The 13533-nt window shown below is 35.2% G+C and overlaps 1 protein-coding gene across 2 annotated transcripts in view; it reads right to left on the minus strand.

The window, feature by feature from the left end:
* Positions 1 to 13533, minus strand: part of STK31 (serine/threonine kinase 31) — an 84443-nt gene that overhangs the window by 34934 nt on the left and 35976 nt on the right. For both annotated transcript variants that reach the window (XM_027101326.1, XM_027101325.1), the window contains exons 12-20: positions 13077 to 13193; positions 11645 to 11764; positions 9969 to 10100; positions 8638 to 8739; positions 7212 to 7292; positions 4958 to 5083; positions 4214 to 4339; positions 2605 to 2691; positions 1731 to 1880 (exon numbers count right to left, since the gene is read on the minus strand). In XM_027101326.1, coding sequence (XP_026957127.1) covers positions 1731 to 1880; positions 2605 to 2691; positions 4214 to 4339; positions 4958 to 5083; positions 7212 to 7292; positions 8638 to 8739; positions 9969 to 10100; positions 11645 to 11764; positions 13077 to 13193 — 1041 coding nt within the window. The remainder of the gene's footprint in view (positions 1 to 1730; positions 1881 to 2604; positions 2692 to 4213; positions 4340 to 4957; positions 5084 to 7211; positions 7293 to 8637; positions 8740 to 9968; positions 10101 to 11644; positions 11765 to 13076; positions 13194 to 13533) is intronic.

A 13533-nucleotide genomic window follows, 5' to 3' on the forward strand; every position in this document is an offset into this window, starting at 1 on the left:
GCAGTCCAGTGGTTAACACTTTGCCTTCCAATGCAGGGGGTACAGGTTCGATCCCTGGTCAGGGAGTTAAGATCCCACAGCCTCGCGGCCAAAAAAACCAAAACATAAAACAGAAGCAATAACTGTAACAAATTCAATCAAGACTTTAAAAAAATGGTCCACATCAAAAAAAACTCTTGAAAAAAAAATTAAAAAGCATTATGACTTTTACTAGTCAAAATGGAACTCCTCAGACAATAAAATATTGGCAGGGATGTTGAAAAACTGGAATCCTCATACATCGCTGATGAGAATGAAAAACAGTGCAGCCATTTTGGAAAACAGTTTTGTTCATTAAACGGTGAAACACAGAAGAGTTACCATATAACCCAACAATTCCACTCCCAAGAAAACATATCTCCACACAAAAACTTGTATACTGATTTTCATAGCAGCATTATTCATAATAATCAAAAAGTGGAAACCCAAATGCCCACAAACTGACGAAGGTAAAAACAAAATATGGCATATCCATACAACGAAATATTATTTGGGCATTTTTAAAAGGGAATGAAGTTTAGACACATGCTACAACCATGGATGAACTTTTAAAACATTACGCAGAGTGAAATAAGTCAATCACAAAAGGCCACACATGATTCCATTTATAGGAAATGTCCAGAAGAGGCAAATCCATAGGGACAGAAAATGGATTAGCGGTTTCCAAGAGGCTGAGTAGAGAAAGAAAGAGGGAGTAACTGCAAACCAGTATGGGGTTTCTTTTTGAGGGTGATAAAAAAACGTTCTGGAATTAGACAGTGGTGACTGATGCAGAACTTTTTGAACATATTAAGATTAGTAGTGAATTATACACATTATGGTATGTGAATTATATGTCAATAAAGCTGTTATTTTAACAAAGAGAACTGCTCCCTCGTGATTGTATATATATATTTTTTTTTGTGGTACATGGGCCTCTCACTGTTGTGGCCTCTCCTGTTGTGGAGCACAGGCTCCGGACGTGCAGGCTCATGGACCTAGCCGCTCCGCGGCATGTGGGATCTTCCCGGACCAGGGCACGAACCCGTGTCCCCGGCATCGGCAGGCAGACTCTCAACCACTGCGCCACCAGGGAAGCCCCTCGTGATTGTATTTTGAAACTGCCCATTCTACCAAAAAGAAAAAAAAAAAAAAAGATCACAATATGCTCTTTAATTGTCTGATATTGTTATTCCCACAAATTGCCTCTTCTGAGGTAACATGACACCAAAATTCACAGGCAATGTCATCAAACTCGAACTTGAATTAAGTGGAAAAGTCCAAGGTTCCCAAGTTTCTAAAAATGCCCATTAATCAAAAAATAGCAAAGTATGTATATCTAAATTTAATCTGTTGAGGGGAAGGGCACCAGTAGACTGGGAGACAGGAGATGGCCACCTAGTTTTCCTTGTGTACTTCCAGCAACTAAATGTTTCTTGATGAATTAACTGATTAATGCTAATGCTGTCAATGCCATTGACTGTAATTTCAGGCTGCTCCTAAGACTTACGGTTAAAAAATATAATGCACAACTTTAGAAACTCTTGTTCCAGCACCCACCTGATAACACATAATTGCTTGCACTGTATGACACACCTTAACTGAAGGCAAAGGTCTTATAATAAATTACCATATGATATAAAAGTGCTGAACTACTGCCTAATAATACTAAATGAAGTCTAGAACTTAGTTACAAAACCACTATATTTTACCACAGATTTGGTGAAGTCAAAATCTCCAACAATTCCCTGTTGACGGTTTAAAGCAAATACATTGTTCTGATGAAGTGATCCATGAATTATGTCAGCCTTGTGCAATGTATGCAGGCCCTGGGCAACACCTTTCATGACCTTTAAAGCTTCCTACAGACAAGTACATACAAAAGAAGTCAGGAAGTAGACAAATCATTTTAACAGCTGAACATTTTCTCTAATTAAAAGACTTTTCCAGAAGTGACTAAGCTTCCTCCAAATGAACCTTTAAAAAGAATACAGCAATAGAGAAAGAATTAAAGGACAGAAGTCCTGATTATGTAACTGGTAATACCATGTGTGTGTGTGTGTGTGTGTGTGTGTGTGTGTGTGTATATGACTTAGAGACTACAGTCTCTAAGAAGACTTGGATTACAAATAATGAGCAGAAGGCATCTAAAAAAGAAAAAGAGACTGAAAAAGTGTTACTGGGTAGCAAGAATCTGGGCATCCTTTATTGTTATTACTAATATAAATTTACAATAGAAATTAAAGCTATTGCTTAAAACTTAAAATACCAAGTGCTATACTACACAATTTACATACAGTACAACTTAATAGTTATAAGGATGGGCTTTGGTGCCAAAAAGACCCAATTCCAAGTCCCAACTCAGCCACTGGATGAGGGACCCTGTGCAAGTCACATTAATCTCTGTGAGCCTCATTTTTCTAATCTGTATATAATAGGATAACTCATATCACAGGGCTGATATGACAATTAAACAAAATGAGTCAAAACTGTACACTGTATAAAGCATGTAGTATATCCTCAATAAACTTTAGATGTTATTTTTCTCATTTAATACATCCATGGAAATAAGGTTTTTTTACTTACTTCTAAAGTTAAAGGCATGCTGGATTGAATAGCACTCAGGTTTGCCCTAGGATAGTATGGGACCATCAGATAAGCCATAGGATCAGACTGAGAAGCAAAACAGAGAACGAGAATCTAAGTGAAAAATTCTTCAATATATTTTTAGTATACAATGACTGTACAAAATAACTTTTCTGGAAAGAATTACTTCTGTGCTGTGCAAAAGCTTTTAAGTTTAATTAGGCCCCGTTTGTTTAGTTTTGCTTTTATTTCTTTTGCCTTGGGAGACAGACAGGAGAAAATATTGCTACAATTTATGTCAGACTGTTTCTTCTACGTTCTCTTCCAGGAGTTCTATGGTTTCATGTCTTACATTTAGGTCTTCAAACTATTTTGAGTTTATTTTTATATATGATGTAAGGGAATGCTCTAATTTCTTTGTTTTACATGCCTAGCACCACCTTTTGAAAAGACTGTCTAATTAAACTTAAAAGCTTTTGCACAGCAAAGGAAACTATCAACAAAATGAAGACAACCTACGAAATGAGAGAAAATATTCACAAATGATGCGATTAACAAGGGGTTAATATCCAGAATATACAAAAAGCTCATACAACTCAATATCAAAAAACACCAATCAAAATATGGGCAGAAGACTTGAATAGACATTTTTCCAAAGAAGACATACAGATGGCTAACAGGTACATGAAAAGATGCTCAATATCACTAGTTATTAGAGAAATGCAAATCAAAACCACAATGAGGTATCACCTCACACCTGTCATAACGGCTATCATCAAAAAATCTACAAATAAATTCTGGAGAAGATGTGGAGAAAAGGGAGCCATTATACATTGTCAGTAGGAATGTAAATTGGTGTCGCCACTATGGAAAACAGTATGGAGGTTCCTCAAAAAACTAAAAATAGAACTACCATATGATCCAGCAGTTCCACTCCTGGGTATATATCCGGAAAAAACAAAAAAAACTTATTCTAAAAAATACATGCACCACAATGTTCATAACAGCACTATTTACAATAGCCACGACATGGAAGCAACCCAAATGCCCATCAATAGATGACTGGATTAAGAAGATGTGGTAGATATACAATGTGATATTAGCCATTTAAAAGAATGAAATACTGCCATTTGCAACAACATGGATAGAGAATATCATGCTTAGTGAAATAAGTCAGAGAAAGACAAATACTATATGATATCACATACGTAGAATCTAAAAAATAATACAAATGAACGTATATACAAAACAGAAACAAACTCACAGACATAGAAAACAAACTTGTGGTTACCAAAGGGGAGAGGGAAAGTAGGAGGGACAAATTAGGGGTATGGGATTAACAAATACAAACTATTATATATAAAATAGATAAGCAACAAGGATTTACTGTTTAGCACAGGGAATTATACCCATTATCATGTAATGGAATATAATCTGCAAATATACTGAATCACTATGCTGTACACTTGAAACTAACACAATATTGTAAATCAACTATATACTTCAATTTTTAAAAAGTTAAAAGGAATTAATTACTTCTCTAAAGCTTGGAGCTAAAACACACTTTAAATAAAATGTTTTCTGCAAGAGATTAGCATAAAAACTTTACCTTACACAAAAATAGGAATATCAATGGTAGCAACCCAGACTCTTCTTTAGCTTCTCTCCAAGCTCTGTGATACGCGGCTGCTCTCTGAATTACCCTGGCTTCTGTGTCGACATCCACAGAATAGCCCTTGTACCAAAAAAAAAAAAAAAAGAGGGATTGGCAATTCCAAGATTAAAAATCTCACTCTAATTATATATCATTCCAACTTAAATTAGATTTTTATATAAGTTAAAATATAACTGAATTTATTTTTTTAATACTTTTTCTATCTGCTTTAAATGATATGATATAGAAAGAAAAGAACATTTCTACCAGTAGCTTAATATACACTCTACAATATGCATTCACTAAAGCCAAAGTAATTATCCTACTATCATGATTAACAGTTTTCCAGGTCAATGAAGAGAAGAAATCAAAGAACAGAAGACTGTGTTGGCAAAATAGTTGAGATTTCAAAGAGAAATGTAAGAAAAACAAGAATTTTAAAAGGCTCTTGGCTAGAATGTAATAAGTTCACCCAAAAAAAGGAAAGCAAGTATATTCTATTAAAGACATACATTATTTAGGGAAATGAGAGAAACTTTAAATTCAAAATTAGTTCCGGCAACCACACTGGAAGCATAATCATCATACCAGTCAATTCACATAATTTAGAAAATAAACAGTGGGTCTTTACTTTCCTGAAAAGTACCACCACCACTCCCCTTTGTACTTCTGAATCTCCCACAAGACCAAAGAACTTACCTTTAAAAGAATTATCTGCCCGTTAACCTCAGAACATACCAAAGGACGCTTCCCGCTAAGTTCCTTCATGGGCTCAGCATCAAGAAGATCCCTTTCCAAGCTCATTGTAAGAAGACCACCAGAGTTCTAGGCACAAGTTTTTGTTACAGTTGAAGAATCCAAATAATCCCAGCACTTTTAAATAATCAACAAAATTAGTTACATACTATTAGATGGACTGGACATCAACCCTACTGGAGACACCAATAAATAAAAATATTTAAAGTTTCATATTTTTTCTATTTCCTGACTCTTGAACTCCCACCCAAAATGTAACGACCATACGTTTAATCATTGCAACAGCTCTCTAACAGATTCTTAAGATGACTGGGAGGAACCAGACGTGCTTCCAAGGGACCCTGATGTTTACTTGGAAAACTTCATGTGTTTCCTAAAAAATATTAAAATGATGACAAATAAAAAGGAGAGTGTACAATGGGAATGAAATGTCCAAAAATTATGACTACTGTGAACTCTAACACCCCTGCCTCTGAAGTGGAATCCTCAAAAGTGAAAATGGCTTTTAAATAATTTAACTCTACTAGGTATTTCTGCTACTTTTTAAAAGGAATAATTTTTTTGCACTAAAACATGACTATCAACATTTTAAATCAAGCTGAGTTTTACTATGGTAGAGTTTTAGTAAGAAGGGTTGTGAAATTATTTTTTTTTTTTTTAAGTGTTGTCAGCATATTTAAGTAAGCCACAATACATAATCCACAGGGGTTTCCTAAGGATACATCACAGGAAAACATCTTAAAATAATTAAAGGCATCCATAAGCCACAATTCAAACCTTTTATAATCTTCCACAATAAAACAGATTAGCATATTTTTAAAATTAATTTTCATGTCCTATATAGCACCACATATTCACTCACCCATCCTATGAGAGTCTCTAAGCAAGAGTTAAATAATTGCAAGGAAAACACTACATTATTTTAAAGTTCAGTCTGAAAAGATTATACAGTAATTGCTTTAACAATTTATGGGACTTACTAATCTTACATATTTATGAGTTCACAAGTCTATGTGAACATCCCTTTATGTACTGTATTTAAGCTATCATCATGGACTTAATGACAATCTTAAAGAATACACATCTTGGGCTTCCCTGGTGGCGCAGTGGTTAAGAATCCGCCTGCCAATGCCGGGGACACAGGTTCGAGCCCTGGTCCAGGAAGATCCCACGTGCCATGGAGCAACTCAGCCCGTGAGCCACAACTACTGAGATTGTGCTCTAGAGCTTGCGAGCCACAACTACTGAAGCCTGCATGCCTAGAGCCTGTGCTCCGCAACAAGAGAAGTCACCACAATGAGAAGCCCATGCACCGCAACAAAGAGTAGCCCCCACTCGCCGCAACTAGACAAAGTCCCACGCGTAGCAATGAACACCCAATGCAGCCAAAAATAAATAAATAAAATTAAAAAAAAAAAAAGAAAAGAATAAACATCTCATCTAGTCCCTCATCCCTAGCAGACAACATAAAACACAGAGCTAACAGATTCTGCTCTGAGAGCCGAAGTTTACCAATCCTGCTCCACAGAGTCCTTCTAATACACTGATCTCCCAGACTTTGAATCCTGCCTGCTTTAACTTAAAAGATAAATTCTGTTTAAATTCCTCATGACTATCAGTGTCCTGCTTTTTTGTGTGTGTGGTACGCGGGCCTCTCACTGCTGTGGCCTCTCCCGCCGCGGAGCATAGGCTCCGGACACGCAGGCCCAGAGGCCATGGCTCACGGGCCCAGCCGCTCCGCGGCACGTGAGATCTTCCCGGACCGGGGCACGAACCCGCGTCCCCTGCATCGGCAGGTGGACTCTCAACCACTGTGCCACCAGGGAAGCCCAGTGTCCTGCTTTTATTCTAACCTGGAACAGAAGCTAAACTGCTTCATCACTTCAAAAAATAAACACCTGTAATTCAAATAAGTGCCATGCAATGTATTGAGTGGGTATGAGGAAAAGAGAAAACAAAGAAAAACATGCAAATTGATATAAAAATTGACATAAAAAACATGCAAATTGATATAAATATAGTATGCAAGTATTAAAGACAGTCTTGAGAAAAGTTCTAATAATACCTAAAAACCACTCCTCAGGAACATTTTCATAAAGTAAGGATATTATAAATTTAACACTAACATATAATGTTAACGTCATCACTTTTCAACACTCTCTGCAGAATAGTAATTCTCAGGGGAAACAAAGCTTACCATGTACTTAAGTAATCCTATTTCAGGATAAAGTAGAGGAAGCTCAGGGAACCATTTCTGTACCAAGCTATTCAGCTTCTCCTAAATTTAAAAAATATTTTTATTATAGATCAATATATATTCAATTGTGACATGTTGGTAACTCCCTTATTATATATCTAACAAGATATATAATCTAGTAATATATATAACCTCATAAAATATATAATCACTGATTTGGCCTTCTGCTACAAGAAATATTAAACGAAAACCAAGAGTCATTTGGTTCTAAATTACCATCTTACTAACAGAAGAAAAACTTAATTACCAATTTTAAGCTTAATATACATATACAGGCACAAAAGCTTGCCTAAGGTCAAAAGTCCATACTCATTCACAAGCTAAAATGAAAAAGTGTCATGAAAAACCAATTTGAGTCATAAAATTGTGACTATTTCTCAAAATAGTAGAACACAGTACAAACAGAACAAAACAGAACACAGTAACATTTTAAAATAATGGCTATTTCATGTTAGGAAGAAAAAAATCATAAAAGCCTTGAAAGAAAAAATTAACATGTAGCTCTACAAAAGCTACTTTGAAGCAAATGTGTAAATTGAGAATCCTTAGAAAAGTCACATCACATGTTTATTCAGTAAAACTTCTAGATACTTATCAAGTTCCCGGGAGATAGCTATTTTATCCAAGGTTCATAAGGTGAACAATGAAGCACACACTGTCAGATAAGTTTGCTAAATAATGCATAACACTTAAAATGCCTATTATTTTCATAGTATTTTTATTTTTCAGAGGCACTGTTTCTTATCTTCTTTCCCATAACATCCCTGAAACATAAAATACAATATTCTTTCCATTTTAAAGACAAAATATGCTGACTAACTCTTCCAAAGTCACAAAAATTCATGGTAGAACTTTCCCCCAACCCAGTAGTTTTATTTTGTTATATTCTTCAACTAAATTATGATGCCCTATTAATGTTTTCATTGCAGTTTTAAGCTAAAATGATGTTCATACAGATTTTAATAAAGGAAAAAAACTTTAGGCTTTATCTTGAACAGAAAACAAGCAATATGCAAAAGTGTCTGTTATGATCTCGATTCTTGTAAAAACAAGCAGAAAGCAAACTAAAAGGAAGTAAACTCAAAAGTTAAATGTGATTATACTACTGTTACCACTGAGTGAGAACATTACAGATGATGTTTCTTCTTCCTTATACTTTTCTGTAATTTTCACATTTGGCACAATGGTTATGAATTATTTTGTCATCAGAAATTAATTTCTAAATTCACAAACATTACTATACCAACTTAACTATGCCAATATAATCTCTGATCTTTTGATTATAGTATACTTCATAAAAATGGATATTTGAATTCAATTTTTACAGTAGAAACTAATTCAAAATTTCAAAGCATCAAATACTTACATATTCCTCCCGCTCATGATAAATTTCCTGAAAGACACTATTCTGCAACTGAGTTATTTCTTGTTTTATTTCCTCAATCTCAGATCCATCATGGTCATCGGACTTTAATCAGAAAGAAAAAAGTGACCTTATAGACTTATGAAAGTAGACTCAAAACAAGTCTTCCTAGTAAGAATTAATGCAACTTCTACAGCAAATCACTCTGTCTGATTTCTATTCATCCTTCTATACCTAGCACATAACAATCTCTCATAACACTTGTCGAATTAATATTTATTAGTTTATTCTAATCCTGACTTTTCCAAAACCTACAAAAAGGAATTATAAAAATAAAGTCATAAAATTAATTACATAGATTTTTCTTCTCTCTTAATTTGCTGTACATTTTCTCTAAGATGACCAACTGCCACCATAAAGTAAATGTCAAGAATAGGAACCAGAATACAATTAAACTCCCTGGAACCTTTTTCTATGTAAGATTTGATTTTTAAAAAATTAGTAAACATGTGGCATGTCTACTACAAGAAAGACAATGTAGGACTCACAAAGACTCCATAAAACTCTAAGATAATTAACAAGCCTCCTTAAAAGGTACATGTTTTCAAAGTTAGATGTTTCTATAAAAGTTAAAAAATTAAACTAAAAAAGACCCCATTCCCCACAGCCCAAAATAGGATAAAACTAGAAAAATTTTAAACTATTAAATTAGCTCTACTCCATGCTTAAATGCTCCAATGAGGAAGAAAGCTAACTCAAGTTGGATTAAGATATAATGTAAATCCCTTTGACAAGTAAATTCTTTGTTCAAGGAAACAAAGAATGCCAGTTTATTCACAGTTTCAAGCCTAAAGAAGGAGGTTTAGTCCAGTTTAAAGTGTCCTAATTCTTCCAGTTCTATTATAATATGAAAACAACTTAAACTATTTGCAAGAAATAGTATGTCCAGCCATTAAAAAGAGAGCTAACAAAAGACATCCTGATCTTTACAACAAAATTCTGCCTTTGGGGGAGTACCCCATTGCCTTGCAGCATGTAGTAGGCTTGTTTTTAATAGACATTATAACAGTCCATTATCAACAGTTTTTTAAATTATTCGAAAATGCTTATCTTACTAACAACCAAGGCAAAGATGTAAAATGTATTTTTAAAGCACTTCATGACATGGGAAAATGTTTACACTATTAACGTAGTAATTTTATTTAAACACAAACACAGAAGGGAAAAATAAAACAAAATGTGAATAATTTTAAAGAGTGTATTTATGCATTACTCTTACGCGTAAATAAAATGAGGTACACACAGAGTTCAGTAAGAACCAACTGTTTCCTTACTTCTTCCAAATTATTCTTTTCAACCAATTTCCATCTCAGTCGAGCCTTTAAGCTTTTCAGTGTCTTTTTAATGGACAGCAAGTGATCCACATTGGGGCTCTTATTTAAACATTCAATAATCTGTTTCTTAAACTAAGTGAGAGAAAGAGTTGTTATATTTTCAACACACAGACAACAATATTAATCGAACAGTCGCTTCCTGACCACTCATTAATTTTCTATTAAGATTCAACTAGTATTTACTGAGTTCAGATTGAAATAAGAAATTCTTCAATTTTCAACAAGACAATTCTACCCACTGATTTCTTAATTATCCACATATCTATTTAGAAGAGTATCATTCTAGCAATCAAAGAAACAACGGGAAAAAATATTTCAAGCTGAGACACGCAGTGAGACACACTTTGCTACAGAAAATGTAAATTGAATTTCTAGTGAGGATGTAAATTGAAATTACCCTTCCCAAAAGTAGTTTGACAATATGTATCAAGTTTTAAGAATGTTCATTCCTTTTGACTTAGTAATTAACAATTTTTAGGAATCTATTTGAGGAAATACACACAAAATTATGTACAAAGATTATGTACAGGGCTTCCCTGGTAGCACAGTGGTTGAGAGTCCACCTGCTGATGCAGGGGACGTGGGTTCGTGCCCCGGTCCGGGAAGATCCCACATGCTGTGGAGCGGCTGGGCCCATGAGCCATGGCCGCTGAGCCTGTGCGTCCAGAGCCTGTGCTCCGCAACGGGAGAGGCCACAACAGTGAGAGGCCCGCGTACCAAAAAATAAAAAATTTAAAAAAAAAAAATAAGATTATGTACAGTGTTATTTATGGTAAAAAAAAAAATGGAAGTAACCTTAACATCTGATAGATGAAAGGTTAAATAACACTGTACACCCATGCAAGAGATGATGTTTTAATCACTCAAAATGACCGTATACAAGAATTATTAATCATATGGGCAAATGTTTATAATACACAATTAAATGAAGAAAACATTTTCAAAACAGTTTACAAAATGATGCAGTGTACATAATATTCATACATACATATAAGTCACCATTCACAAAGTAAATACTCTGAAACTAGCAGTAAGTATCTCTTAAGCAAAGGGGACTATAATCAATGTTTTTATTTCTTATCTTTCTGTATATAGCAAGTTTTCTACTGTAAACTTGTATAGGCAAAAAGAAAATGAGGGCTTCCCTGGTGGTGCAGTGGTTGAGAGTCCGCCTGCCAATGCAGGGGACACGGGTTCGTGCCCTGGTCCGGGAAGATCCCGCATGCCGCGGAGCGGCTGGGCCCGTGAGCCATGGCCACTGAGCCTGCGCGTCCGGAGACTGTGCTCCGCAACGGGAGAGGCCACAGCAGTGAGAGGCCCGTGTACCGCAAAAAAAAAAAAAAAAAAGAAAATGATAAAAGTTATGTTTTAAAGGACATAAGAAAATCAAAGATTTAAGACAATAAAAAAATCTCAATATATTTATATCAGTGAAATGTCATTTCCACTACAGGATGAATTTAATTATATACCAGCTAACAATGGCTATAGTGTTTTTCTAGCAATAGTAAATAATTTATCTACATACTGGGTATTAAACTACTTGAGAAAAGTTTAAGTATTAAAAATTTCAAAGCATCAGTATATAAGACAAATAATATAAAGCATAATCCAACCTCAACACTGTCCTTGTACTTGGATTGTACTGTGGCAATAAGCCTTTCCTCTGAACGGATCTTTTGTACTACTTGACTATATGCATTTAAAGTGATCTCCTTGTCTGCATCACCTTGCTCCTAAATGAAATCATACACACAGATTTATATACAAAGGAATACAAAATAGTTAAAACCTTCGATAACAATGGATACACTTTAAAATGATATCCTTAACGAATTTCTATATCTATTTCAAAGTATTTCTTAAACATAGATATTTTTCTAGGGAGAAGAGAGATTGATATCAAAGATGTTCATACAGGAAATTTTATTCCCATAACGCTATTATACTTAAAGCTGTCTGAAGTAGAGTGTTAAAGGAAATCAGGGATACTGTTATGCTAAATGTAAGAACTAAACAATATATAGAACTTCAACACTTTATTTTTAGATATCTGTTAACAACCACTTCTAAAATCAAGCCTGACAAAACCATCTAAATAAGGACAATTTGACAATAGGGAAATATAGTAATGTGTATTTTTTAATGCCAATTTTTATAAAATCACAAAAGGTAAAGAGAAACAAGCAAAATAAAGAACATAACCAATGTGACTTTGGTAAGCAGCCTGAGAAACTGGTTAAGAGTTCCAGTGAGCAATATTAACATTACAAAATACACTAATTTTTAACTTTACACAGCAAAAGAGAGTATACACAGTAGGGAAAGGGAGCTACTAATCAAACTTGTGTATCCACTTCCAAGAGCTGTTTCAGATTTTATTTCAAGTTTTCACAAACTCTGAAGAGTCTTATCTTACACTTACAGTCACTGGGTATGACGGACTCAAGAATCAAGTGCTAACGAAAGCTGACACACTCAGATTAAGAGTTGTTTTCCTGGGGCTTCCCTGGTGGTGCAGTGGTTGAGAATCTGCCTGCTAATGCAGGGGACACAGGTTCGAGCCCTGGTCTGGGAGGATCCCACATGCCGCAGAGCAACTAGGCCCATGAGCCACAACTACTGAGCCTGTGCATCTGGAGCCTGTGCATCTGGAGCCTGTGCTCCGCAACAAGAGAGGCCGCGATAGTGAGAGGCCCATGCACCGTGATGAAGAGTGGCCCCCGCCTGCCACACTGGAGAAAGCCCTCGCACAGAAACGAAGACCCAACACAGCAAAAATAAATAAATAAATCTGTTAAAAAAAAAGAGTTGTTTTCCTGGAATTAAACATTAGATTTTTTTTTCATGTGAAATATCCTACTAAAATCAAAATACCAACCACCCTGTGGAAGAATAAGACTTCACACTGTATTTGGATTAGAACTTGACGGTGTTACTATCTCAAATAGGCCTTTACGAGGAAAGCTAAGACTAGTCTTAACACTCTACCTAGTTAGGAAACCACTTTGCTTCAAAGGAAGCAGTAATAAGACTATCAATACTCACAATCAGAGATATCTCCAGCTCTTTGCAGACACTTGACCCAGCCTTCTCTAGGATTTCATCAATATTACCAATTGTGTCTTCAGAAGTCAGTGATTCTTCCACAGATAGATCAAAGGCCTCGTGTGCAAAAAATAAAAAACATGAAGTATCTCATTTAATTATTTCAATTAGTATTGTGTCCTTATACCTGGAGCAGAGCATTAACCTATGTACTGGGCAACGAGGGGGAAATAAACACAAGAAACATAAAGTACAACCCTCACAAAACTTATGCACCAGAAAGAAAAGGTATACACACCTCACATGCCTAAAGAAAACACAGATTTTTGTTTAGGTAATTAGTGATTAAGAGAGATGAGAGGACAATACAGAGGAAAATTATGAAAAAAAACAGGGACAAGACCAAGATGTTTTGGGGGAACAGTAAAAGAGGCAGTCTGACTAAATACTGGTAAAG

This window comes from Aethalodelphis obliquidens, unplaced genomic scaffold, assembly GCF_003676395.1.
Source record: "Aethalodelphis obliquidens isolate GAN/ISIS:26980383/991018 unplaced genomic scaffold, ASM367639v1 scaffold5, whole genome shotgun sequence".
NCBI lineage: Eukaryota > Metazoa > Chordata > Mammalia > Artiodactyla > Delphinidae > Aethalodelphis > Aethalodelphis obliquidens.